The sequence below is a fragment of the Osmia bicornis genome, chromosome 1 (genome assembly GCF_907164935.1).
Source record: "Osmia bicornis bicornis chromosome 1, iOsmBic2.1, whole genome shotgun sequence".
Lineage (NCBI taxonomy): Eukaryota > Metazoa > Arthropoda > Insecta > Hymenoptera > Megachilidae > Osmia > Osmia bicornis.
Genome location: NC_060216.1, coordinates 16,941,139 through 16,967,858, shown reverse-complemented (window position 1 = coordinate 16,967,858; position 26,720 = coordinate 16,941,139). Strand labels below are relative to the sequence as shown.

Below are 26,720 nucleotides of genomic sequence, written 5' to 3'. Positions count from 1 at the left end.
AGACAGAAATATGTATGTGTGATTGAAAATTTCAAAATAAGGAGCACAAGTAAAACGGTCTGGTTTTTTCGTAACGTTTCTTTATATACTTTGTAGTTTCTCGCGGGCACCGTCGAGATACATCGCCTGATTCTCGCGCGGATTCCGTGGATAACAATGATCGAATAATACGCGCGAACAAAGTAAAACGCGATGTTTGATTGTTTGTATACTTATCAGTAAAACGATCACAAGGCGAAAGAAACGGCCGCGGCGCGGCGCCGTTTCCAACGCAAAATACTCGAGAAAATCAAGTTTCGTCGCAAGCTTTTGGTAGATTGTAGAATATTGCGCATCCGGAAAGGTTGCAGAACGTTTTGAAAAGGGGGACCACCGTCTTGTTTATCTACTAGGTATTCCTTGTCCTCGCTTTCGTTTTACTTCTCCCTTTCCTCCTCGTTTTCGTGCTTCTTTTCGATCTGTGATCTCGCATAGTTTAACGTCTTACGTTACGTTAAGGAACAAGCACCACAGGGAGAGAAAATAATGCTAGCAAGAAAAAGAAGCCTGGTAAGATTATTTACGCTCCTTTGTAAGCGACAGTGTCTAGATTCTAGATTGAAACGTTGCGACACAAACTACTTTCGACGTTGGCCTCGTTCCTGACAAAATCGAGCACTTTTGAACAACGATGATTGAGCGTGTTCTACCGTTATGCTTATCGCACACACCTCTTTTGGCGCGTCGAAAAAATAGCTTTGATTCGATTTTGATGCGTTCCGTTCCGTTCCGTTCCGTTCCGTTTCGTTTCGTTTCGTCTTATTTTCTTCCATTCCATGAGTAGAGAAAAACTCGCGACCCGCGCGAGTATTCTCTCGCCTGTCGTTTTACGCGCCTTTGTATTTCACGATAATCGTGTCGACGATATCGATCCGGAGATGTAATGGTTCGGCTCCGCATCAGTCGAATTCCTTTTACGAGGAATCGGAGCAACGAACGCGTACTACTAGCGTTGAATACTAAAATCTCCTCGTTATTGCCTTGACGCTGACGGACGGACGAACGAACGAACGAAAGAAGGAAATTTTCAAATCGAACGCAATAGGAAAACGTTGTCCAAAGCAAGGGCACAGACAATTGCACGCGCGTAACGGCCAGCCGTTGAAGAACAGTTGAAGAACAGTTGAAGAACAGTAGAAGAATAAGAAATTCATTTTGTCGAAATGATAAACCGTTAAAATGATAACCCATTCTCGCAAGAATTTTCATATATCCAATTATCACACGATATCAACTCGCTACGTTAACGTTGAAACACGTTCGCGGCCGATTTTGCACTCGCATTCGCACTCGTACTCGCACTCGCACTCGCACTCGCACTCGCACTTGCACTTGCACTCGCATTCGAAATACTAAGGGACGAACAGTTTTGCGATTCCTGTTACAGTTCAGGGTTTGCTACGCGACAATATCCATGTCGGAGGAAGAGTTTGGTGTAGTCGATGCCAAACTACCGAGAGTGTCTTCGTCCGGTAGACCGTGCTGACATCCGGTCGGTGCTGGACTCAACGGTGGTAGATGCGGAGAAGAGAGCATCGGGTCGCGACTATGAATCGGACCGGTCGCATCGTCTTCCATCAGATCCTCGAGCTGCGACATACTCAAACTCGTTCCTTCTTCCGCCACCAACTCCGGCATCTGTTGATCAAACAACGCCACGCCTCGTTACCATCATTCCATTCCAAGGTCAAACTCATCTTTTTCACTCTCCTGCTCCATCTACTACGGAGAAAGTCTTTTCATTTAAATCGTCGATAAAGTAGCGGACACGTGTAAAAGAAAGAGAAAGAGAAAGAGAAAAAGAATGATATAAATGAATTTCTAAAGTAAAGTAGATGGTAAGCACGCAGTGTGATCTAAACTGTGACGTTATAAACGTTTCAATTTTGCAGCCCAATTACAATTAGGCATTACGTTTCGAGCAGACTTTATCTCGGACAATTCGTCGACGGTAATTCATACCGTCCCGACGCGACGTCTATTTTATGCATTCTTCCTTATCTGTCATGCAACGTGCAACGTGCAACGTGCAACGTGCAACGTGCAACGTGCAACAGCGGCTTCCTTTTCGAAAACTGTAGGTACTCAACCTGAAATACTCTACATACGTAGGTATGCGTATTATAGGTATGTATGTATATCTTGTGTAGAGATTCGGTGCAGGGAAACATGCGACATCGTAGAAAACAGTAAAAATTTTCAATTCAGATTAACGCGAGCTCGCTCCGTAGCTTTGAAAAATTTCCGTGCGATCGCTCTCGATCGTGTCCTTAATTCCGTGAGATAACGCTCTGCTGTATCTGATACGCGTACGAGAAACGGAGAATGAATGATACAATTGGGATAAAGAGTGGGGGGTACACATTGTGGGTGTGTGGGTATAACGGAAGGCGTGAAACAAAGATAGATAGCGTCGCGACTCGTCGATCAGTGGAGGCGGAGAACGCGCGCGCGCGCGCGCGTGTGTGTGTGTATCTGTGTTTCAGGGCACGAATAAACGAGCGATTTCGTAGCTGGTAGTCTCGTAAGAACAGATGCGGATTATGAAACCAGTCCCGAGAACGAAGCGAACGTTTATTCGGATCAAGGATCGCGAAACGATCAGCGCAGCGTATCGGCGTAACCTTGAAAATATTTAACGCTACCGATGTCGAACACGCTCGCGTACGATACCAGGAAAACCGAGCGTTTCGCGGCTAGCAAACGATAAAAAAGGATACCTTGCGTTGCTCGAACTTGTTCCTGGCAAGCTGCATATTGGCCGAGCTGGAAGCCCAATTAAAATCGGAAACCGGTAACCCGTGAGCTTTCGCTTGTAGTTCCAACTCCTGAACTCGTAACAAAAGTCGACGATTCTGATGCTCCAATTGTTTGTGCCTCAATTCGTTTTGTTTCATCCTGGTCAACTCGTTTTTTAACAGCTTTATGTACTCGACCGAGGATTTCAGGATCGTGCCCTTATTCGGTCTGACGTCTCGAACGATTTCGTAATACCTGCAACAACGAGTCATTGTTACGTACAATATTTTTATTGCTATTAAGCTATTCCTCTTCTGTGTTCTTCGAGGTTCTCGCGACCGTTATAGGTCGCGTTCGCGTTCGCGTTCGCGTTCGCGTTCGCTTTCGCATACATATTCCTATGTTTGTTAATCGTTCGTTTACTCGAACAATTTAGAACATTTTATGCATACATGAGAATAGAAACGGAATAAGGTACATATGTAGATAGGAGGTCGAGTCGTCGTCGTGTCATCGTATCGTCGTGTCGGTGTGTTTACCGTTGTCGTTAGACCGAGATTCGTTTCGTTATCGGCAACGCGATATCTCGCTTGTCTCGTTTGTTCTTTACCACTGAAACGATACGAAAGTACGCGCCTCCTTGCTCCTTTTTCGCGAACGTTATGCAACAACACGAAGAACATCGAACATCGAATGAGTTTCAAGAAAGAAACAACGCATCCGGTTCCTCGTAACCTATGTTGTACGGTTTTCTTCTATCGATTTCTCTAACTTATCGGTTAGAGTAGTTAGAGAAAATAACTGAAGGAACATTTCAGAAACGTTCAAGAAGCGTTGTTTGAAATGAAAAATTTCATTCAAACAGGTATTCGATACCTAGTAGGTATATGTATGTATATTTTTAAAACTAGAAATCTATCAAGTGTACTTACGGATCGTTCGTTTTAGGTAAGAGGGTACCAAGCTCTTTGATTCTGTCATTGATGTTGAATCGCCGTCGTCTCTCGACTGAAATTCATAATTGTAAGTTAACAAAATAGCTACCTATTATTAGGTATTCTCGTTCGTTTTTCTTTCTTGATCGATGCTCGATACTCGATACTCGATACTCGATACTCGATACTCGATGCAAATGTTTTTATTATTTTAATTTTCTACTTTGCCGAGCAAAAGGGAAGCACGCGAGAGAGAAATGTAGGACCGATAACTTACTCATATTATGATTATCTTTTTTTTGTCTGTCTTTGGCAAGGGCGTGTATCTCGGCCTCGGTAAGCAATAAAGGTTCCGGTTTGATTTGCAGTTCCGGAATGTTGCTCAGACTTCCAGTTTGACCATCCTTTAGATTATCACCCAAGGATCCAGCTTCGAACGATAAAATGTCGTCCAGCAGGTCCTCCGCCTGTAATCAGATCGATTTAATGCAATAACCATTTTTCTATTTTTTTTCTTTTTTTCCGATCACGATTACATCACGAGCACATAACGTAACGTGTCTTGTCGTTAGTCTTATGCGCATACATATTTAGTCGCGTAAATGTTAATCTCTGCGATATTACATGTATCGGTGTTCCGGTTTCTTCTGCTCCGTCGTACCGAAGCTGCCCTAACGCGTTCGCTGCGCTCTCGACCGAATATTGCCATAATTTCTAAAATTTCCTAAAAACGAATCGAGCGGGTCGATTTAGGATAGAAACGCATAAAAATCAGAGGACTGGTGAAGAAGATGAAATGGGTACGCGAATAAATATATAGGAGAAGGAGAATAGATAAAGGTTGCAGCGCGGCGGACGCAAAGGAAGCAAGATCGCGCGTTAACGCTTCAAATCGCGCATGTTTATACAGCGCACACGTAGCTCTTATGGCTTACGGTTTACGGCTTACGGCTTACGGCTTACGGCTTACGGCTCATGGATAACTTACGTAAAAATTACATAACAATAATAACCGACGTCTGTTCATGGAAGAAGGCGCATCGATAGCGAGTCGTGCACGGACAACGACGCGATAGAATTTAGAAAAGTAGATTGAGGGTGTAAGAAAGGGTGTGAGGGCGAAGGAAGTAACAAAAGAAGAAGGAGAAGCGAAAGGTGAAACGCAGAGTTAAACGAGTATTAGTGATTAATCGACTCCGAAATCGATTTTCAAGCTTCGTATGGATTTAAACGTACGAAAATTCGATGGATTTAACGCGAACGAGATCTAAACGAGATCTTGCTCTATCATCCGGGTCTTACGCCAATCGACGAGACGTCGTTGAGTTGTTGGATCGTTGCACTCGATAGGTAGAACTTGTTGTCACGAATGAGCGCAGGAGCGCGCGAAAATGAGAGGAAATCGCGTTTCGACGCGTGCTGCTGATGTGATCGGTGCTTGCGAAATGAATGGTTGCGCGTAGTCAAAGTGGTCGTATTAACGCGTTTTCTTAAATTTCAAAACACTGCTGTCTAATTGTCTAATTAGCTGGCCGATATTGGCAGCTAATAAAATTACCATCGAGAATAGAAAAGTTTCGATGTCAAATTAATTGACTATTGATGAAAAACGATCGAGGAATTGCAATGTAGGTCGGTGCAGTGTATTCCTTACGAAATGCTTCCGTATAGATTTCTTAACGTTCGAATCGTGATCGCCGTCATCGTTGGTTCTTGTGGCGAGATAAGAAGTTATCTGAAGGAACAAATTAACGTTCAACATTTGACCAGTTATCGCGATCATCCGATGATTGGAACGACGGTACGTAGCGTGCATCGATCAGCAAATTGGAAACGGCGCGCGGCGCGCGGCGCGCGGCGCGCGGCGCGGCGAGACATCGACACGCGGCCTCGCTGGAATTTTCAGTGACGGAAGAACGCGTAGCCTCGTGACAGATTCGTGGTAGATAGATGGTTGCTTGCTAGTTGTTCGTGATCGGATGCGATTACGCGAGTAAATGGTTCTGTAAACAAGGAATGCTGTTCGTTAGAATATCCGGTTCCTAGGAGAACGCGTCAGCATGTAGGTATAATGCACGCATCTCTTTATCGTGTTCACAGGTACAAGCGTGGTGGTAAGTTATAGCGCAAACGTTCCGCGTTCGAGAAACAAAGAAGGTGATAAGAGAATCGCGTGGAACAAGGTTCGTTCGAGCGATAGATCGACAACGTCGATTGGATTCAAGTACATACGAGTACATAAAAGGACGAATTAAACTTGGTGATGGGTAGAGGAGCAGACTGAAACTCACCTTACACCTTCGAGCGATTATATTGAATACTGGCATCTTGTTGCTGACAAATGGCAGCCTGTGGCGAAACAAGAAGAAGGGCTGTGCGTGTCAGCCGCGTAGTCTCGATGGGATTGGTTAGCGATCGAGAGCGCACGCATGCAAGCGTTCACGTGTAGAACGATGCAGAAACGAGGATCGTGGAACGGAAACGATCGGAACCGATCGGAAACCAAGGGGTGAACTTTTCTCGTTGACTGATGAAAAAAGCGTACGATATTTGGAATTGCGTCCAAAGTGATCGCGAAAGCCGATCAACAGCTTCCCATCTGGTTCCAGTCGAAAGACCGTGGCGAAAAACGCGCGAATCTTTCTGTTGAATCGTGGCAGCGGCGGCGCGGCGTAGCGTGGCAAAGTTGGCGTCTTTTGTTTGTCGTTCGACTTTGTTGGCGAACGAGTCGCGTAACTCGCGATTTTAGCAACGTTGCGCAAACGATCCTCGGCGGTTCGAATCGGAAAGAAAGCGGAGCGAAACGATCGATCGTTGAAAGGCAACAATGGAGAACCGAATCGAATCGAATCGAATCGAATCGAATAGAGTATCGGGAAGACGACGGTAGAGCTAGCGAATAAATCGAAAAGAAATCGAGAAGAAATCGAGAAGAAATCGAGAAGAAATCGAGAAGAAACGAAGAAGATGGTCGAGTATCGAGGCGAGGCGATGCGATTCTCGTCAGGATAACGACGCGGAGAGCGTTAGAAAAGTGAGCGTGATCAGTTCGAACTTGGAATCGAGAAACGAATGCATTTTTTCGGGTACTGCAATTCGTCGATGACACGCGAGTTCCTGGCAACCTTGCGTTTTCTCTTTCTACTACCGCGCCTCCTCTACCGCGACTACCTACGATTAAGCACACCTCAAGGTTGCGGTTACCCAATAACGTATCTCTCGATCTTGGCGAGGCGCGGAGGAAAAGCGCTGCGAGTTAAACGGAGGAAGCGTTAGAATCGAAGGAAGGACCGGCAAACAGGTGCAAACAGGTGCAAACAGGTGCAAACAGGCGAACACACGCGAATACACGAAATTTATTCCGAGATAACTGGAAATTAGTCGTGGAAAGTACACGACGCGACGCTTCGAAGCGATCGGTGTTATCGTCACGAATTGAAAAAACCGATAAAGCTAAAACCACTATCGAAAAGTCTGCTTTGCGCGTGCGTACTCTCTCTCTCTTTCTCTCTCTCTTACTCTCGTTTTATTCCTACGGTTTCCAAGTTGTCATCGATAGACGAACAACTAGAATCTGTTTGAAGGAAAAGATAACTCTTATTAGATTGGTCAAACGGTGGTAGGTCGGCGGCAAATGTGTTCAAAGTGGGTGTTGCCGCCGCGCCGCGCCGTATCGTACCGTACCGTACCGTACCGTACCGTACCGTACCGTACCGAACGTATCCACGATGTTATGATATTTCGTGAAATAAATAAATTTCCATTCGACGATCTTTCCTTTGAAAAAGTTTTCTTTTCTTTCACACACCCTTCTACCTCCCCTTCCAATTTCTTCCAATTTCTTCCAATTGCTTCCAATTCGTTTCAATTCGTTCGACTCTGTTCGCGTTCGGTGTAAAACGTCGCGCGTCTCCTAGTCACGATGAATTGATAAAGCGAGCAAACAGACGCGGAAAAGCCGTGCTTGACGAGCAAAGGAACGCCCAACTAACGACACGAACGACACGAACGACGCGACGCTTCGGCCAAGTTTACTCCCGCGTTCGACCGAACGAACCTCCACCGCTGATCGGTTCGTTTTGGTACTACATAGAGACTGCTCGAACCCGCGCCACGCGCCACGCGCCACAAACTCCATACAATGCCCCACGCCTGCCGCCCTGCCGTTCTGCCGTTCTGCCATTCTGCCGTTCTACCGTTCTGTCCTTTTGCCGCTATCGGCTCCTACTTCTCCCGCCTTCTCCACCTCCTCCCTTCTCCTATCATTCTCGTTATTTAACAACCGCGCACTCTACTATCTCTACCGACGAATAGGTACTACTTATGTACATACATATGTACTCGTTCGACTTTCTGCTCTTTTTCTTGCCCTCTTCTTCTTTTTTCTGTTATCATTTCGTTTCGTCTCTTCTCTGTTCGACGTACCTCGTCACTCGGTTCATCAAGTTTATACGATATCGTATATGTACATATATGTATGTAGTCGGGCCTGGTTGCGTCATTTCACCGTTTCATCGTCGTTAAAGTTTTCGCAGCAACAGGTTGACCTGTTAGTTGCGCGAGTACGTTTGCGCGTCACCAGAAATTTTTCTGTCAACCAGACGTATGTATGTACATACATAAGTACATATGTAAGTAAGTAGTAGGCGATTCTTTTACGATACGAGTTCTCAACTTGTTTCTGACTTCCGCTCTTTTTTCGATCTCGACTATTTCCTATTTGACGAGCGTAAAACGGATAAGTTTCTCCTTTCGTTCTTAATCCGTTGAAAATTCTGGTGATCTTGTTGCGATTGCTCGTACGAGTAAGCAAGTTGACTGAGTTTCACGGTTACTGGTTAACAAACAGGTGCGCCTGGTGCGCCTGGTGCGAACGTCGCGAACGGTAATTTTACCCCAAAGATCGAAAACCAATTAGCTGTGTCATTAACGCGCGTGAAAAGAGGCTATCGAAAATGTTGGACTACGAAACGATATTGTCCCTTCTTTGGGGACTTTGCAAAGCAACGCGATGCAAAACGAATACTAATCGTAAGGAGAAAGAAAGCGATCGATTCGCTTTACCATTTGACTACCAAGTGCGCTCGCAATTACGATTTCGAATTGTCTAACCGTAACCGATATAGGTATACATACATATAGGTATGTAGGTATGTAGTCGGTCGCGCAACGATCACTCTGATAGATAGTTAGAATAAAGTTAAGTTAAAAAAGAAAGATAGAGTATTACCTCAGAGTTGCTAGTTGCGACGCTGGAAAGTCCTGGTGACATAGCACCGGTCGTCGGGTCTGGACTGGCCGCGACCGGATTACCGTGCGACAAAATCGTCGCGGTCGGAGCGTGTGGATAGGAGGCCACCAAATGAGGATGCTGCGGCTTCGGATGATGCACCGTTGACCCCGGTGGTGCACTCTGAACGACCATTGGCACGGATGGTGGCGTACCTTCGACAGAGTTTCCACGAAAAACGTTTTCGTTTTCGTTTTCGTTTTCGGTATCTTCGCTACCACCGCGAAACGATTCGTGAAGATACTGCCGCACTTGGTTCTTTTGCTTTTGTACAACGTGGTAACGAGTCGGGTTTTCCAGGAGCGTACGTACCTATAAACAATATCGATACGTTACTTTAAACCTTACCTTAACTTAACTTAACTTAACTTAACTTAACTTTTCTCTCTTGAACGCGTACCGTGCGCGTATTCGCGTTGCACTGCAAGTACCTAGCACGTTCCTAAAACTTGGAAAAACTCTACCTATCTCTTAGCGTACATCTCTACATAATAGGTATCTAATATGTGCTTCTTGCTATCTGTTTTAACGAACAGAGAACCATCTTGTACGTCACCTATCATTGTTTCGGAAAATTTACGACAAGAATGTAACCAAGGATAAGGAATTTAACTTTGAAGAAATTTTCGTCCAATACCTCGTTCCTTTTAAAACGCTTTCGCGTTTTAATGTTTCGCGCGCCTTTTTCACTTTTTTCACCTTTATTCGATTACACCGCCTAAGTTAGTTTCGTTTCAATGGGTCAGCATTTTTTATCGCACTCGAGCGTCTCACGATCAGTTATCGCTTACGCATGCTTCTTCTCAACCAAATGCCTCAAAGAAGAGAGGAGAAGCAAAGGAAAAGAGAGTAAGAAGATAGGTAAAATAATAAGAAAAGAACGTACTTGCAAGACTTGCGGCGGCACATCCACCCCGATGGTCGACAAGGATGCGGTGGTGGGTACAGGTCTTGGAGGTGCAGCTGCTGGTCTCTGTTGCTGCAAACTCTGACGAAATTCTGCCTCTCGCCTCTCCTGCTCCTGCAGTTGTTCTCGCATCAGCTGGAGCTTCAATTGGGTGCGAGAGGTGGGCGTTGCGGTCTTGAACGTCGGTGGACTGAAAAAGAAAATAATCGAAAATAATCGAAAATCATCGAAAATCATCGAAAATCATCGAAAATCACCGAAATTTTTCCCATTTTTCCGTTTTCCCGGTTTCCTCGTTTCTTTATTTCACGCTATCGCGCCATCACCGTACACGTTTCGCCACTTGATCGATACGCGTTTCAATTTATTTTTAACTTTCACCACCGCGTTGCTATTTTTTCGCGACTACGAAAAAAAGGTCTGGAAATTTTAGTCGATCTTGCTCCGATCGAGCAGTCGAAATGAAACGATTGCGTTCGGTTCCTTTCGAATGCCTATAGTTGCTCCTTATTCGACGGTTGCTACCGCGTAACGTTTCTTCTCTTGTTTTCGCAAACGGACAAACGGACAAACGGACAAACGAAAAGGTTTCGAAATTGCAGAAAGATCGCGGAGGGCGTTCGTTGAACAGAGCGATAAGCGTTAACGAGACACGCAAAATTCGTATTACCGAATTGGGAAGAGGGCCAATTAGTGGCCATAAGAAAACTAAAATAGAGAGGTTGTGCAATTTGGATCGAGATTCGATTCGATTTTTGTCCTCTGAATCGCGTTCCATCCTATCTTCCTTCCTTACTTTCTTACTTCCTTGTTTCTTTCCTTCTTTCGTTTTTTTCTTCTATGTTCAGCCTCGTCCATTTTGTGTATGCATTATACAATATATATATATATGTATGTATGTATGTATGTACACGCCTTCCTATACGATCTTCGCGAATTACGTAAGCTAGCCTTCGATACAAAACCGACGCGCTTCTTCCACCTATCCCTACTTTTTCCACTTTATCGTCTTTTTATCCCGTTGCATCCACTTCCATTCTAATTATCGAGAGATTCTAAAAATCGGGGAAAAGTTTCCTTTTGGAAAAATAGTTGAGGGCGAGACGTTTCGATAGCTGGTAAACCGCGAGACAGCAACGAGAAAATTCCTCGCGAGATTTACGAAAGATCTTTTTGCGCGCAAGAATCAAGGCCGTACCTACTTATATTTAGACGTAATGTTTACGGCCGAGAAGAGGAGCTAAGGCAGGGCGGTAAAAGAAAATGTACGGACGCGTTCGATCGACATTGAGAATCGGACGAACGAGACGGGAAGGAATTTTGAAAACCGAGAACAAGGAACGAGAGGGTGAAATTGGAAAGACGTAAAACGCATCGGACAAACTTGGAACCGTTGTAACAGTTCTGTACCAGCCTTGCGGGCGAATGGGGCGTAACGGGCGTGCGAACGCAACGTGGTCATTGCTGCGAGAATCATTGGACAAGGGTAAGGGCGCCATGGCAGCCATTCCATCGACGATCGACGGATCCATTTCAAGGATCGTGCGGAGATCGTCGTCGATACCGATGTGTACGCGGACACGTTGCTCTCGTTGCTCTTTCTCTTCTTCTCGACGATCCGGAACGGTGCTACCTCCAGCGATACCTCCACCTCCGCATCCGCCCCCGCTCCCGCTCCCGCTACCGCTGTCGTTTGACCATTCAATCTTCGTACGCGCTGGGCACGCGTACGACAACAAGTTCTTCGCTTGACCATAAAGTCGCGATAACGGAAGTGAACCGAACGACGAGGATAACTGTGTGGTCGGCAATGGCATTGACGCCGAACCCGGTACCGATGCCGATGCCGATGCCGATGCCGATGCCGACGTCAATTCACTCACTGTCACCGGCACCGAAGCCGTTTCCACTTTTACTTTCGATTCCGACCCAACGAAACACGGATTTCTCGCTGACACGTTCGTCCACTTTGTTGTTATTTTTGCTGTCGTCGCTGTGATAGCGATAGTGACGATGGCGGTGGCGGTGGCGATGGCAGTGGTAGTAGTAGCGGAGCTGGTGGTAATGATTGTTGTCGTCGTCGTTTCAGGTAACGTCTCAATGATAGCCGTCGAATCGCTTAAAAAACGAGCCAGATCGTTTAGTCGATTCAGCAGCAATATCAAATCCTCCGATTCAACGATTCGCCACACTTCTTTCAATATCCGTTGCATATCCTCTCCGGAAAAGATGGAAATTTTTAGCCGTCGGCCCAGCCGAGGTAACGCGGTGACACTAACGATAAAGGCAAATGTCGCCAATTCTTTTTGTCGCAAACATCATCGACGCCGAGCAGCCTGTCAGAGACGAAAACCGACGCGGCGCGACGCGACGCGACGTTTCGGCTTCTAAACCTGGATGCATTTCATTTACCCCTCTTTCTATCCCAGCCGTTTTTGACGTTGCACGCGCGCGACATTCGTGCAACTTTTGCGCATTCGCCTATTCGCGCCAATTACGTTGGCTCTTCTCGTTCGCTGCTCGCGACTTTTCGAGTCGTAGCAAAGGTACGTACAGCAAAACGGTATATGTACATATCAAAGAGACGATTCGAAAAGAGCGGATTCGAAATTTGCCGTTTCCCGCGCGACATCAAACGCTGTTTCGTGGAAAATGTCGAACCTTCCACGCGGTTGTGTTTTCATTTCAGATTAATTTTCCTTGAATTAAGATCGAGATCGAGAGTGAGAGGGATTCGACGCGAATTGGAAGGTGGAACCGAAGACGGGCCGAGTCGAGCCGAGCGGAATCGAGGAGAATCGAGCAGAGCCGACTCGAACCGAACGATGACAAGAATGTGCCGAGAAGAGGTCAAACGAGGAACGTACTATGTGTACAAGTTGCTTACTTACTTACTTGTACTTAGTTACTTACAACTGCACCTAAATTTACACCCGTTGTCGACAGAGTGCGCACGGAGACGCTCGAATCAGCAGATATCGTTGAAAATCGTTAGGATTTAGATATCGGGCTGCTTCTGAGTTGCGTCAAAGTGTTTTTCAACGCAGCCAATCACGTACCTGGCGGTATTCGGTGTTCGGCTCTTCAACTCGTAGTACATGATGTCTTGCAACGGCGACGACAAAAATGAAAGAGCCTGTTCCCAGTCGTGTTGGTCGGTTTCAGTTCCGGTTCCGGTTCCGGTTCCGTTCCCATTTCCGTTTTCGTTCTCGGTCTCGATCTCGATCTCGTTTACATTATCCGATTGACCGATTGCAGCAACTCCGTTTGCTTTGTTGAAGCATCGATAGTCGCGTAAACTTGCCTCTCGATGCTCCAGATCAGCTGTCAGAGCCGCTAGATCGAAACCCATATCGATCCCGGATTCGTCCATTCTGCCGTTTCCGATACCGTAGAAAAGGTGGAGCGCGACGCAGCGCGGCGCGTACTGGACCGTCGCGTCGCGACGCCACTAGTCGCCAACAAATCGGACCTTGGATTCTTTTCCGGACCGCGACGAACGACCGCGATTACCGAGACATCGAGACACCGAGACACCGAAACGACGATCCCAGATCTCGAGTTCTGCTTTCTAGCGTGGCGCCTCCCCACTGACACGAGCCGAGACGAGACGAGTCGAGACGAACGCGTGTCGAGCGATAATCGTCGAATCGACGACGACGCGACAGACGGGAGGGACGAGACGATCGCCAGTCCAGCAACAACTACATACGATACAAATCGGCTGCTTGGGTTTAGCTTACAGCCTGCTCACTCTCTCTTACTCTTTTTTTATCTTTCCTCATTTCTCTCTATCTTTCTTTCTCTCTCTCGAGATTCTCGATCAACCGCGCTGCTTGCCGGTTAGCTTGTCTACAGTTTGCTGTTTGCTGCTCGATGCCCGATGCCCGATGCCCGATGCCCGATGCCCGATGCCCGATGCCCGATGCCCGATGCCTGACCTGTAGTTCATGGAGAGGATAAAAAACCAATTCCTCCTAAACATCCGTCATCTTCTGCTCGTTATCCCCGACGGGACGCGACGCGGCGCGACGCGACGTTTCGACGATTAGGCCGTCGTCACGTCCAAGAAAGCTGGCAAACGAAAGATGTTCGTTAGACCGATGATCGAGTGAACAACCGAAACAATAATTGACCACCACGTGACCATTAAGATCGTTCGAACACGAAAGCACGACAGTACGAAAAGCAAAAATACGCAAATTCTCTTCCTTTTGAGTCTGCCGCGATTCCTTATGTACTGATGCTGCCATCTCGCGACTAACGCTTTAACCCTTTTCTTCTAACTTCATTCCACGCGGCTATCTAAATATTCCAATTTCTATTCCTATTCCTATTTCACGAAACTGTTGGGTTTATTTTTCATCGTTTTGTGACAAAAAACGTTTCGTACCTCTGGCTTCAAGGGTAAAACATAAACGAAACTAAAACCAAGTAAAATTATCGCTTATGAGCAATTATGAGTTGCAATTATAATAAAGTGAAAGAGAAACTGCAGAAACTACATAAACGATCCATGTTAATTGATAATATTATGGTATATTTATAAGGTATTTACAGGTATACGTATCGTACAAGAGTGCCGTAATTGTTGTTACGCAAAGCTCGAGGAATACAGAAAACGTTGAAAGTTTACGAAATTCGTAAAATTGCTGACAAAGAGCGTAAAAAATGTAAACGACAAACGATTTTGAGCGTAACTTAACCAAATGGAATGAAAGTAACGACTACTCGAATCAGTCGATGAATCGTTAAGGTCTGAAACGAAGGTTATTCGTTGATCTAATCGACGTCGACTCGATTCGATTTCATCCACAATGTGTATTCGATTTTATAAATGTGCCACTGTTTTAATAACGATATGGAGTATTGGTGGCAGTCGAGTGTTTGGCAAGGAGCAACGCTTCCCGCCAGAAATATCAGCGAAACTGGACGAATATTGGAACTCTTACAAGGTACGGTAAACGTTAGATACAACACGATATGTATCAGGTACATATACAGATATTTTATTTTCGATGACTTTTCAATAGGTTCGTTACAATAAAAGCTACTCCGGAAGCGAAGAGAACGACCGAAGGACGACTTGGGAAGAGAATCTAGTAACGATCTACAAACACAACATGATGGCCGCAGCGGGTCATCACAGTTACACTTTGAGGGACAATCACATGGCCGATCTTGCTACCAGACAATATATCCGAGAGATGGTTCGTAGAGAAACGTAGGGAAAAGTATGGAAACGTATGGATAAATAATTATCGAACCGATTATTTTCATGGATTGTGTTTGATCTTGTTAATAGGTGAAACTGATGCCTAGTCGTAAGCGTCGGGTGTCGACTAATGACATGGTGGGAGCGGTACTGCACGATCCTCGACGCGTCCCATTGCAATTCGACTGGCGCGATATAGGCTTTCTTACCCGACCGGAAAATCAAAGGGACTGCGGAAGCTGCTACGCCTATTCGATAGCTGGTAGCATTCAAGGACAAATTTTTAAGAAAACCGGCATGCTGATCCCATTGAGCGAACAACAGTTGATCGATTGTAGCACATCCACGGGAAATTTAGGCTGTTCTGGTGGATCCCTGAGAAATACATTGAGATATTTGGAGAAGGCGAAAGGATTAATGAGTCAAGCTCATTATCCGTATAAAGGAAAAGTATGTATGCGGTTTTGCTCGATTTTCATTGATTTTCCGGTCGTGTAACGTTTTTGAAGCTCGTCTCTGACGCGAACTTGTAGCAGCAAAGCTGCTTTGCATTCCAATTTCCCATTTCCCATTTCCATTGGTGCTCTCCCTCTTTACTCGTGTGTTTCGTAACGCTTATCTTCGAACGTTTATGGCTGATGTAACGAAAAAATGTTGCTGCAAAACGTATACACGGAGAACTGGCGAGCGTCAACAAACGTTACGCAAAGAAATCGATGTTGAAAAGAAACGTTGAAGAGAATCTTTTTTCTCGGAAATGAAAATGCTCGATACCGTATACCTATGTAATATACATAGAATAATATAATAGAAAATTGAAAGGATTGACCCGCGTTTAAAACAGCAAGGTCGATGCCGTTTTCAAGAGGACTTGAGCGTGGTCAACATCACCTCGTGGGCTGTCTTACCGGTGCGCGACGAGAAAGCTTTGGAAGCCGCCGTAGCTACTATAGGTCCGATAGCTGCTTCGGTAAACGCCAGTCCAAAGACCTTTCAACTCTATCAGTGAGTATATTTCCTTCTATTTTCCTTCTCTATGTACTCCGTATAAGTCCAATAAATAGTTTGACCGTGAGTTGAGAGCTTGAATTTTCCTACATACCACGTGCCACTTTCTCTTTATTTATTTCTTTAAGCGCCCGAAAGGGGTGAGTCTGTGAGTGTGTGTCTGTGTATGTATAGAGAAAGGCAATACATGGCGGAAGCGAAGGAAAAGGGGAAAAGAAGAAAAGAAAAGAAAAGAAAAGAAAAGAGAAACGTTTTGACACGCGATCGATTCGTGGTTGATCGTGTTTACGCGAAAGATCTTTTTATGGATACTCGAAGAAATTGGTCCAGTTACGCGATAACCTTTGATGCATCGTTTATGCGATGACCCTGAAACGGCAACGAACCAAAGTCACTGAACTCGCGTTTCGGAAGTGAAAAATACCGCAAAGGTTTTCTCCCAGATCACAGAAATTTCTTTGTTTCTTCGTTTTCTCGTTTAAAGTACCCAACAGCTTAGCTGACCCGAAAATAGAATTTCTTTCCATTTCTCTATTTTCTTATTCTTTTCTTTTTTCATTTAATTTTGCAAAATTATAATATTTCATGTTTCGCAGCAATGGAGTTTACGACGATGAAGTATGTAGCTCGGACATGGTAAATCACGCAATGCTAATCGTGGGGTATACTCGGACCGAATGGATTTTAAAAAATTGGTGGGGTGACGGATGGGGTGAAAACGGTTACATGCGTCTGGCGAAGAATAAAAATCGCTGCGGCATAGCTAATTATGCGGCATATGCAAAAGTGTAGGTAATCAGTAACTCGACACGTGTTTTATTTCATTTCGTTTCATTTCGTTTCGTTTCGTTTCGTTTCGTTTCGTAATTTTATGCTTACGCTCGACTTACCTACTTACGTTCGACTTTGAACGGAGACAAAATTGTAACGATTAAAATTGATTTTAGAATATCTACCAATGCTGTGCCGCGTTTCATTTTCTCCCTGTTCCTTATTTTAAACGGTATCTCATGGAAGACACGGAAAGAAGAGTGCATCATTCTCGATCGAAGACAAAAAAGGAGTGGATGGTTAAACGAAAAGACCAGTTCTGCCTTAAAATGTACGATGGCGCAAATAAGGAAACGAACAGAAGAACGTATTGATCGATGGTATCGGTCTACACAACCTGTTACACAACTATACAGAAATCTTTTGGCTATTCAAGAAAACACCAAGCAATTCATTTATCGAGAGGAGATGCGTACGCGTGACTGCGTGACACGAGCGAAACTAAATTTTCGAACAGGCTGGGAATAAACGGTGACCGATTACGGCGAACGAGTAGGAACTGGACGATGAAACGTATAATATGTTAGGAATAGAAGATGGAACGGTCGAGAATGTAGGTGAAAAAGACGAAAAAGAAAAGCATGTTTGTGGCGCGTGTTTCCATCGACGATATCAGTACGATTCGTCTTCGTCCAATCCGCTGTATCCCCCCGCTTATAGAGCAAAGTTCAGACTATACCGAGAACCGATGCGTGACTAAACCATCTGAACGATGTGTCTTCAGTCTTCGTGGATGAGTTGCTTGGATAGTCGCTCGGATAGGCAAAAAGTATCGCGGTCGGCATAGAAAAAGGAAGAAAGGCGTAGTAATTATTATAAAAAGTATCGGGAACTAGTTTAATGCGAAGAGGACATTGTCGTGAACGTGTCCTTTCGTTTCATTTCGATTTCGATTTCGATTTCGATTTCGATTTCGATTTCGATTTCGATTTCGATTTCGATTTCGATTTCGATTTCGATTCACCCGGGACAGATCGTATCGTGAAGAAAAACAGAGGGACAAGAAAAATGCGAACAAGCGAACGAATCGTTCACGTATCGTTGGACGAGAGGAATCCGCGCTAGCGCGATCGGTCTCGATCCTATCGGTCGGCGAATTTATCTCGTTCGATCGATCGATCGATCGATCGATCGATCGATCAATCAATCGATCAATGAGCAAGCGTGGCTCGATGGGAAACGAGCGGCTGCTCAACGATCCGCGTCTATCCCCGAAGCCGTCTGAAAGGAGAAATCAGTGAAAGATAAAAAGAGAAGAGGAAAGAAAATCAGAGCGAGAAGAAGAGAGACAGAGAGAGGAATCGGGAGGAGCGAGGATTGATCACGCGAGTGGGAAATCGGTGACCAAAAGACATTTCGCAACGATGCGACTCGTTGACCAGCTTCTGCTTCTTTCCCTTCTTTTGCTGGGTAATCGGGTCGAGGCTATTTTACCCAAGGTCGCAAACCCCTTGTCTTCCGTTTGGTGGAGTTTTTACTCTCGATCTGCCACTGCTGCCACCGCCGCCTCGAATTCCTTATTTCCTATCACCGCCACCACTACCGCTTCCACTTCTACTTCCATCTCCCCCTCTTCAAAGTTCGAAGAAGAGAATTGCGCTGGGTGTTCGACGCAAAACAAAATTACCCTATTGGTCAACGATCCGATTTTAACGGAGTTAAGGGTCGAGTACGTGAAACAGCAAATTCTCAAGAAACTACGACTCTCGAAGCCACCCGAGATATCCATGTCGCTCTCGACCTTGCCGAAGCCTCTGATAAATGGTCGTGTGCTCGAACTTCGACCCGGTACACCACTCGAACCGGAAAGATCGGTTGACAGTTTCTACGGAAAAACCGATCAAATTGTCGTTTTTCCAAACGAAGGTTAGTTTACGATCCCTTCCCTTCCCTTCCCTTCCTTTTCTAATTCTCCTTTCTCTAGATGAGACAGGGGAGTGTGGGAAGATTAGAAATACGCTTGTAAAAAGACCATTCGTGTTTCCCTCTATTCCTGTGAAAAATCCCGCTTGAATGGAACAACTGAATGCGTGATAAATGTTTCAGGAATTGCCGATTCGAAAAAATGTCGCCAGAAATCGAACCACTTGACGGGCTTCAATCCTGCCGCTTGTTTCACCTTTTACTTGCCAAACGAAATGCAGTTTGTAGACGTGACTTCGGCACAATTATGGTTTTACAAAGAACACGACGAGAACGACGATCTGAATCAAACATTCGTGCTATCGGAACTTGATCACTGGGATCTGGACAGAAGTTTCGAAAAGAACACGATCGTAGCGATCTTCGAAACAGATATCGGAGGTAAGTAAGGCCAAAAAACTTTCAACAGCTTTACTTTCTTTCTTTCTTTTTTTTTCGTCTAATTCTAATCGTAAGTACACATCCAAGTATGTACATATACTTATATTTGTTGACTGGTGGTAAGGACTTTAGACCGAGAGAGGGTATGTTGGGAAAAACGCAACATTCTGCTGATAGAAAAGCGTTCTCGTATCGAGTAGCAACATACGAGATACGAGTAACGCGACGACGATTTCGAATTGTCGAAAAAACAAAAGGAAAGCGTGTTGGTTCGAATTGATTATTCTGATATACTGATCGATAAAAAGTAAAATTCTGGGACGAGAATTTTAACCTCGTCGTTGTTTCAATGTTTCAGAGGGATGGGTAAAAGCCGACGTGAGCTTTACGTTGAAGAAGTGGGTGGAGGAACTTCGGTTGAACCAAGCGATTCAGATAGCCTGTAGCACCTGCTCTATTGACCGAGACACCGCACCAGTCTCTATTCAGCAGACTTTGAAACCTTTTCTGGTGATACACACGTCGCCATTGCCGCAGAAAAACAGACCTAAGAGAAACTCAAATTGCCTGCCGGAAATGAAAGAATGCTGCAGAGACGAACTGTACATCAATTTCGAAGATATCGGTTGGAACGACTGGATTCTTCATCCGAGCGGCTATCACGCCTACTTTTGTCGAGGCTCTTGTTCCTCCGCAGCATCTTTGACCATCACCGGATCACCCTACAGCAACGTAATCAGAGTGAGCATGCTACCTTCTCTTTCTGTGTTTTCGTCTTATCCATTAAGAGAGGAGAGAGGAGAGAGGAGATGAAAGATGACACCTTCCTCCGTTCTTTGTTTTTTTGTTTTTTTTTTTGATTTCAGAAATTGTTGGCTAGAAGCGGTAACACGATGCATCGTAAAGGCGAAATCGTTCCGTGTTGTTCGCCCACCCAATTATCACCGATTCAGCTGCTCTACGTCGATTCTAACAATACGATTACGCAAAAAACATTGCCAAACATGGTGGTAGAAGCCTGTGGTTGTATGTGATTCGTTGTTTTCAAACAACGATCGTATATCTTTTTCGAATGATTCGAAAATTCCTCGACGCAAGTACGCGTCGCAACGATATACATACTGTGTGAAACGATCTTATCGTTAAAGACATTTCGGTAAATGTAGAGAGACGCGGGTGTACGACCATGTGCGAACGAGCGAAACAGTATTCATCTTCTATCTACGTACATAAGTAAGTACTTAGGTGTATGTATATACGGTTGCCGTCGAACCGTGCTCCTTTAACCTGGCAACCGTTTTACATTTATCATAAATGTAATCTACCTGAAATGTAATCGTGCTCGTCGATCAAATTTATTTATTATTCGATCAAACTCACCTTCGTCATACCTAAGTACCTACCTTTTTATACATTCGAACGGATCAGTCGACCAGATTTTTATTTCATCGGATATCATCGACTTTTATCTTCGTTTTCACGTGTCATTTCACGTATGTATAATGTATATTCCAATCATTTACGGTTCCCGTGTTCGAACGGGCAACTTGGATAATTAATAATTACCAATCGTCGCATAATCACGAACGAAGCTTTGTGTGATAATTTCTCTCTTGCTGGGCTACGTATTACATACTTACGATTCTTCTATGAATGTGGTTTCTCCAAGAAATGGCACAGAAGAAAATAGCACTGGTAGTAGATCCTCCGAGAAACATTCTGCGCTTTCTTGCTTTACCTATTACCCTACGAAATAACAAATACATATATTTTTTCAAATCAAACACTTTTTTTTTATGGGTGTATGCGAAAAGTGACGTACTAGTATAGCATGCCGTTAGTTGGATGAAATAACTGAGGTGGCGCTTAAATCAGTTTCTATTCGGTTCGGCCTAATCTTCGATGATGCGTGGGCTGTTTTACCAGCGTGGAATTCGGAATTCGGAATTCGGAATTCGGAATTTGGTATTCGCCCTTGACACGTATGTACATTTGTATGTATGTAAGTAAGTAGTTATGTAGTCGTAGAATGATGGCTCTAAATTGTAGAGTGCGCAACTGAACAGCCGAGAAAAATGGACGATGTCGGTATTGTCGGTACTGTCGGTAGGTATTTCAAGTTGCAAGATATTGATGGACATAGGAATAAAGAGTAATCAAGCGCCAGCGCTGAGCTAGCGTATCGTAGCGTATTGTCGTCAAAACCAGTCAAGACCAAGTGACAACTGGTGACAAGAATGTTGTCAGAAGTGGACGTGTTCATCAGTAATTATACCCTTGTCGATCCTGAAATATATCAGCTTTGGGTTGATGGTCATTCTTGTAAGTTTATTCTAGCAGAATCTGTAAATATTGAGTACGTATTAATTTATCGTTGACCTAACCCTAACCGTTCTTTTCATAAAATTAGCGAGCGAAGCAGTTAGCATTTTACATCAGCGAGGAATATGTCATGAAACGAGTGCCTCGATCGAATTGGTTGCTTCCGACATTCTAGATCATTATCGTACGTATGCTCTTCTGGAAAAGCTGCTTCATACACCTACGAAATTGGCTAGCGAACAACTTGCCTTTCAAATAGAACCTCAAACTAGTCAAATGCTGATAGAAATGTAATCAGACACACTTGTTTACCATAAAAATGATAAAAATAATAAAAATACGGTTTCTTTTTTTCTTTTTTAATACAAGATTTTCCGATCGACACCGATTTCTAGGTACTATGAATTCGACGATGTTGTGATCAGAGAATTATTAGGGAAAAAGCTAACATCGAAAAGTAGAAAAGACATGGATGAAGTGTCAGAAAAGACGGGTATCACGCTAAAGAGTTGTCGTAGACAATACGACAACGTGAAGAGAGTGTTCAAAGTGGTCGAAGATTTGCCAGGATCTCTGGCTGCCAATATAGAACAACACTTTTTACTTTCCGAAGATCTTGCCAAGTAACGCTATAAGACTACATACATAAATACATATAAGAGACTCGCCGCTAGTATAGTAGACGGTTTACATAGATCGAATAGATTGAAATTTCTGTTAACATTTATGATATATGTATGATCGCTTAGGCGATACGCTGCGGTGGTATTCATTGCCTGTCTTCGATTCGAGATGAATAAAAGGAAACTGCAGTTTCTAACGTTTCCTGATATCTACCATTGTGCCAACAGTATGATGTCGTCATGGACGTATCGCTGTATCGGATCGGAATATTTTGACACCGATTTGGATAGAGAGTTCTTATTGGAATTAGCAGAATGTAGGATATTGTTGGAAAACGATAAACACCATAAACAGTAAGTTGTCTGTTGGTTAAATATGCATAAAATTTCACTTACATACATACATACATACATACATACATATTATGTATATAGGTATGTACGTATGTACATAATATATAGGTACCTATATGTAAACTTATACGTTATTTATGGTTGTTTCAAACAGTTTAGTATGCATCAAACTTAAACCGATGCTTCTTGAGCGTTCGTATCAGGAAATAGATTCGAATTTTCGTTCATACACGAGAGCTATATTGGGAATTGGATGTAACCTTCATCGATCTAGAGATTTACGGTTTTTCTTTCTAGAGTTAGTCGAAAGATGCATCGAACCATGGCGTCAAATAAACTGGACCCATACCGATCTTCGAAATTTCTTATCGGTTTATACTCAGTGCGCACTAGACATGGATGTACTTAGGTATGGAATAAATGCAAATTACCGTAAAAGAAGATAAAAGTATATCGATTTTCATTTTCAGGGATACCGAATTGAGAGATGCCTTTGAACGTTATATGAATGTTGTAACTTGTTGCTTATTGCGTATGTATCATACGTGACTATTAATGAAAGAAGATGATGGTATACAGAAATTGAACGCAACAAACGTTGATAGCAGTTGAAACGTAAAAAAAAAGGACGTTACACAATTATAAATAAATAAATCCGACCACTTGTATTATATGTATACTGCAATTTATTAAATTCCCATAATAAATAATTAATAAACAAATGCAGCATATTTATTAATTAGTTTGTTTTCGAAATTGTTATAATTTCAACTGGTCGAATTATTTTCAAACTGGTTTGTACGTACATATCTGTACGTACGTAGTAAATCTGTATTCTCGATTGACTTTGTATCAAAAGTAAGAGTTGTTGGTTATTGATACCTACTATTTGAAATATACGATTGCTCGTACTGTTATTATATTACGACGCACTAATTGAAAAATTCGAACGAACACATTGTTTTTTGTTTTCTTTTTTTTTCTTTTTTTTTCTTTTTTTGCATAGATTTATGTATGTACATATGTAGATGTATGTATGTTGTACGAATCATGGTATACTTTTTTTGGATTACCACGAGTCGAACGTGTTCACTATCGCTGAAACAATTCTCTACTATCCTATACAATACTTATCCTATGATCGTTAAATCTTTGTACTTATTCTGTAATTAAAGAGATACCTATGGGAGGCCATACGACTGAAGAGGAGGGTACAAGGATCGAGAGAAATTCGAGGGGCAATTGTAATTTTACCTAGCGATCTATACAAATGGTTGGTCACTACTACTATTGGGACAAACCTAGCACTTTGTTTACCGCGAATACAATGTCATTCATTTGCGGTAGAGCCATACTTTCTAACGTTTTAGTATAAGGCATAGGAGTATCAACGCCTGTGATACGAACTACCGGTGCATCCAGATGATAGAACGCTTCGCCTGAAAAAAATAGAAAAAGTAACGTGAAAAGAGATTGATGCACGAGTGAAGGAATTTCGGTAAAAGTTGACTTACTTTCGGAAATTCTAGCGCTAATCTCTGCTCCGATACCGCATTGTGGCCAACCTTGTTCAACGGTTAAAACGTGATTCGTTTTCACCACTGATTGTACAATGGTGTCTATATCTAGCGGTCGTAAAGATCTGAGATTGATCACTTCTGCCTCTATTCCTTTTCCCGCGAGTTCGTTTGCTGCTTCGAGAGCTTGTTCGACTGCTTTCGAATGTGCTACTAACGTTACGTGTTTACCGACACGTTCGATTTTCGCTTTACCAATTGGAAGAACAAAGTCTTTCGATAAAGCCTCGTCGGACATGGGATACTGAAGACCGTATAAAATTTCATTTTCTAATACAACGACTGGGTCGGGATCTCGAATGGCAGCTTTCAACAGTCCTTTGGCATCTTCGCTATTATAAGGAGATACCACTTTCAGACCAGGGCAGTGGCTGTACCAGGCACCGAAGCATTGCGAATGTTGTGCCGCTACACCTGCTGCAGCTCCGTTTGGTCCACGAAAGACGACAGGTACGTTTACTCTGCCAGCAGACATGTAAAATGTTTTCGCAGCGGAATTGATAATCTGATCGATCGCTTGCATGGCGAAATTAAATGTCATAAACTCGCAAATCGGACGTAGGCCAGCCTGAAAGTTCGTAAGGAGTAAGGGGTAAGGGGTAAAAAAAATTGAAAGACGCTACGAGGAAAGAACACCATAGCATAGTAGGTACCATAGCAGCTCCAACGGCGATACCAGCAAATCCTGACTCGGTAATGGGAGTATCGATCACGCGTTTGTCTCCGTACTTTTTCCATAGACCTCTGCTAACTTTGTACGCTCCATCGTAGAGTGCCACTTCTTCGCCAAGTAAAAATACTTTTTCGTCTCGTTCCATTTCTTCGTCCAAGGCCGAGTTCAAAGCATCTCGTACAGTCATCTATGCATGTATCAGGATTGCCATGTATGCCGAAAGAAAGTAAAACGTGTTATTGTATTTCGTTGCGATAACGATTGAAAGAAAAATCGTTGGAAACGGTGCGCAACGCAAATTATCGTTGCCATAGATTTTCATTTGTCGAAACGAACATTGAATAATTAGAATCGAAAATGAATGACCTTTGTTGCCCTTCAACGCGAAGCAGCCACGTCGAGTGCATCATTGAAGAAGGAAAGAAAGAAATTGAATATAATAAGTATAGAAAGAAGAAGGAAGAACTAGGTCTTTTAGGAAGTTAACATCGTTGAAAGAAAGAAGGGAAGCGTACACGCGAAAACGATCTTGTCAAACGAAAGAGGTTAGGTTCGTATATTCTGGCAAGAGTAGAAATTAAAGATATTTCGATTAATTAAAATTCTTACCTGTTGTGCGGCAGTCCATTTTGATGTCGAAAACGAGCGCCGAACAACTTTGCTCACGACAGACTAGAAACAATAAACAAAAAATAGTAAAGTGTATTGTTTTTCATTTTTTTTCTTCTTTTATCTAACAATAAGCTATGAACATCGTAATAAGTATCTTCTTTAAAATATACGAGATATATATATATATATATATATATATATACACATAATATAATAAAAATGATAAATTCGAGCTCGCGCTCTTTTTTTCAAACGTATAAATATTTACCGAAAACATTTGTAGGCCGTGAATTGCTCGATTAATTATCCTGGAGTGTCGGTAGCGTTCCAGTCGATCGAATTGCTCCTACTTCTTATTCACGTGTATCGCTAGATCTTCTGGTTCGTGATTTTATCTTAACCACGAATCGAAACGCGGAACGGTACTAACTAAGGAAAGCAAGGTCAGTAGGCGAGCTCTTAGTGGCTCTTAGCTCTTACTATGGACTATGGTAATGATATTCCTGTACGCGGCGACCTCACGCAACCAGTCGAAGAACAACTCGCAGCACTACACTTTCGATCTCTCGTTTTTCAAACGTTATCATCATTTTCACTCGCTTTCCGTTGCGTTGTGTAGAAAATTATTTTTTATACAATTTTCAGAAAATCTAGTGCTAGCTTTTACGATAACAACGATAACAACGATAACAACGATATCTTTAACCAACGAATCGCGTTTAAACTTACGATCTAGCCAATCTACTAATCACGAACGATGTATGTAAATAGATTGGCGGTTAATTCAGATTGATAGAATAAGAGCGCGGTATATGCAGTTATATGCAGTTTAACGAGATAACACGATTAACGATAAAATGCGAACAAAATTATTAAAAAGAAAAGATAATTGTTCTTCTTTTATTTACCACTGCATTTACCATAAAATTCAATTAATTTAGAATAAAAAGGTTTCAGTAACTAGAGATAGTACTTAGGTAAATGCGTATACTTACGTATGGCTTACATAGCAGAGGATGCACGATGTGGAAAGAAAAAATGATAACGACGTTAGGAAATAAAGTCACGTGAAATTGAATGAATAATGGGGAGTGAAATTAATGGTTTGCACTCGTGATCGGTTAATATATACATATGTTATAAATGTAGAAAAAAAGCGCGCGTCAGAACAAAGTCGAACATAGATACGTAATACGATCTAACGAACGAAGCTGGATTAAAAATCCTTGGAGCAAGGATACAAAGTACCAACATTAGCATATTGTTTATTTACAAAAAGTATTCGCTCTTG

The 26,720-nt window shown here is 43.2% G+C and overlaps 5 protein-coding genes and 1 long non-coding RNA gene across 15 annotated transcripts; 3 read left to right on the top strand and 3 right to left on the bottom strand.

Annotated features, from left to right (window-relative positions):
* Positions 1 to 60: 60 nt before the first annotated feature.
* Positions 61 to 13,456, bottom strand: LOC114871845 (transcription factor EC). Of its 3 annotated transcripts, none has more exons than XM_029178339.2 (7): positions 12,970 to 13,456; positions 9,890 to 10,100; positions 8,944 to 9,315; positions 3,991 to 4,180; positions 3,711 to 3,786; positions 2,760 to 3,033; positions 61 to 1,677 (listed from the first exon to the last, which is right to left on the bottom strand). In XM_029178339.2, the coding sequence occupies exons 1-7, from the start codon at positions 13,281 to 13,283 to the stop codon at positions 1,438 to 1,440; spliced, it is 1,677 nt and encodes a 558-aa protein (XP_029034172.1). In that variant the 5' UTR covers positions 13,284 to 13,456; the 3' UTR covers positions 61 to 1,437. The 3 variants fall into 3 exon arrangements, with proteins under 3 accessions (XP_029034172.1, XP_029034170.2, XP_029034171.2); XM_029178337.2 differs by lacking the exon at positions 12,970 to 13,456 and adding an exon at positions 11,321 to 12,278; XM_029178338.2 differs by lacking the exon at positions 12,970 to 13,456 and adding an exon at positions 11,321 to 12,281 and having other exon boundaries at positions 1,674 to 1,761.
* Positions 13,457 to 13,612: 156 nt separating this feature from the next.
* On the top strand, positions 13,613 to 17,796 carry LOC114871852 (procathepsin L). 4 transcript variants are annotated; one of them, XM_029178363.2, is made up of 6 exons: positions 13,613 to 14,865; positions 14,944 to 15,120; positions 15,216 to 15,575; positions 15,970 to 16,130; positions 16,730 to 16,921; positions 17,081 to 17,796. In XM_029178363.2, exons 1-6 carry the CDS (start codon positions 14,728 to 14,730, stop codon positions 17,430 to 17,432), a joined length of 1,380 nt encoding a protein of 459 aa, XP_029034196.2. In that variant the 5' UTR covers positions 13,613 to 14,727; the 3' UTR covers positions 17,433 to 17,796. The 4 variants fall into 4 exon arrangements, with proteins under 4 accessions (XP_029034196.2, XP_029034199.1, XP_029034198.2 ...); XM_029178366.2 differs by lacking the exon at positions 17,081 to 17,796 and having other exon boundaries at positions 16,730 to 17,074; XM_029178365.2 differs by lacking the exon at positions 13,613 to 14,865 and having other exon boundaries at positions 15,047 to 15,134.
* Positions 17,695 to 21,052, top strand: LOC114871853 (growth/differentiation factor 8). Its single transcript, XM_029178367.2, has 4 exons — positions 17,695 to 18,830; positions 19,011 to 19,268; positions 19,627 to 20,009; positions 20,135 to 21,052. Exons 1-4 carry the CDS (start codon positions 18,329 to 18,331, stop codon positions 20,300 to 20,302), a joined length of 1,311 nt encoding a protein of 436 aa, XP_029034200.1. The 5' UTR covers positions 17,695 to 18,328; the 3' UTR covers positions 20,303 to 21,052.
* LOC114871857 lies at positions 20,689 to 21,181 on the bottom strand. The gene is made up of 2 exons (XR_003788656.1): positions 21,091 to 21,181; positions 20,689 to 21,014 (listed from the first exon to the last, which is right to left on the bottom strand). It is a non-coding gene; the product is annotated as an uncharacterized LOC114871857 (long non-coding RNA).
* Positions 21,156 to 23,240, top strand: LOC114871854 (acidic fibroblast growth factor intracellular-binding protein). Of its 4 annotated transcripts, none has more exons than XM_029178370.2 (7): positions 21,156 to 21,250; positions 21,318 to 21,590; positions 21,679 to 21,880; positions 21,986 to 22,213; positions 22,442 to 22,567; positions 22,722 to 22,976; positions 23,038 to 23,240. In XM_029178370.2, the coding sequence occupies exons 2-7, from the start codon at positions 21,506 to 21,508 to the stop codon at positions 23,114 to 23,116; spliced, it is 975 nt and encodes a 324-aa protein (XP_029034203.1). In that variant the 5' UTR covers positions 21,156 to 21,250; positions 21,318 to 21,505; the 3' UTR covers positions 23,117 to 23,240. The 4 variants fall into 4 exon arrangements, with proteins under 4 accessions (XP_029034203.1, XP_029034204.1, XP_029034201.1 ...); XM_029178371.2 differs by having other exon boundaries at positions 22,340 to 22,567; positions 22,865 to 22,976; XM_029178368.2 differs by having other exon boundaries at positions 22,340 to 22,567.
* A 557-nt stretch (positions 23,241 to 23,797) lies between these two features.
* On the bottom strand, positions 23,798 to 26,444 carry LOC114871840 (pyruvate dehydrogenase E1 component subunit beta, mitochondrial). 2 transcript variants are annotated; one of them, XM_029178314.2, is made up of 6 exons: positions 26,425 to 26,444; positions 25,698 to 25,858; positions 25,427 to 25,489; positions 24,798 to 25,004; positions 24,082 to 24,712; positions 23,798 to 24,006 (listed from the first exon to the last, which is right to left on the bottom strand). In XM_029178314.2, the coding sequence occupies exons 2-6, from the start codon at positions 25,704 to 25,706 to the stop codon at positions 23,855 to 23,857; spliced, it is 1,062 nt and encodes a 353-aa protein (XP_029034147.1). In that variant the 5' UTR covers positions 25,707 to 25,858; positions 26,425 to 26,444; the 3' UTR covers positions 23,798 to 23,854. The 2 variants fall into 2 exon arrangements, with proteins under 2 accessions (XP_029034147.1, XP_029034146.1); XM_029178313.2 differs by lacking the exon at positions 26,425 to 26,444 and having other exon boundaries at positions 25,698 to 25,926.
* Between the last annotated feature and the right edge of the window lie 276 nt (positions 26,445 to 26,720).

Coding starts and splice junctions, on each gene's coding strand:
- LOC114871845 (XM_029178337.2), bottom strand. CDS start 12,123: ATGCAACGGATATTGAAAGAAGTGTGGCGAATCGTTGAATCGGAGGAT. Junction 9,316..9,889: donor TGCCGCCGCAAGTCTTGCAA/GTACGTTCTTTT, acceptor TATTGTTTATAG/GTACGTACGCTCCTGGAAAA. Junction 3,787..3,990: donor AAAAGATAATCATAATATGA/GTAAGTTATCGG, acceptor TATGAATTTCAG/TCGAGAGACGACGGCGATTC.
- LOC114871852 (XM_029178363.2), top strand. CDS start 14,728: ATGTGTATTCGATTTTATAAATGTGCCACTGTTTTAATAACGATATGG. Junction 14,866..14,943: donor AATATTGGAACTCTTACAAG/GTACGGTAAACG, acceptor ACTTTTCAATAG/GTTCGTTACAATAAAAGCTA. Junction 15,121..15,215: donor GACAATATATCCGAGAGATG/GTTCGTAGAGAA, acceptor TCTTGTTAATAG/GTGAAACTGATGCCTAGTCG.
- LOC114871853 (XM_029178367.2), top strand. CDS start 18,329: ATGCGACTCGTTGACCAGCTTCTGCTTCTTTCCCTTCTTTTGCTGGGT. Junction 18,831..19,010: donor TGTCGTTTTTCCAAACGAAG/GTTAGTTTACGA, acceptor TAAATGTTTCAG/GAATTGCCGATTCGAAAAAA. Junction 19,269..19,626: donor CTTCGAAACAGATATCGGAG/GTAAGTAAGGCC, acceptor TCAATGTTTCAG/AGGGATGGGTAAAAGCCGAC.
- LOC114871854 (XM_029178368.2), top strand. CDS start 21,506: ATGTTGTCAGAAGTGGACGTGTTCATCAGTAATTATACCCTTGTCGAT. Junction 22,568..22,721: donor AACGATAAACACCATAAACA/GTAAGTTGTCTG, acceptor TGTTTCAAACAG/TTTAGTATGCATCAAACTTA. Junction 22,977..23,037: donor CTAGACATGGATGTACTTAG/GTATGGAATAAA, acceptor TTTCATTTTCAG/GGATACCGAATTGAGAGATG.
- LOC114871840 (XM_029178314.2), bottom strand. Junction 24,713..24,797: donor TCGCCGTTGGAGCTGCTATG/GTACCTACTATG, acceptor ACGAACTTTCAG/GCTGGCCTACGTCCGATTTG. Junction 24,007..24,081: donor TAGCGCTAGAATTTCCGAAA/GTAAGTCAACTT, acceptor TATTTTTTTCAG/GCGAAGCGTTCTATCATCTG.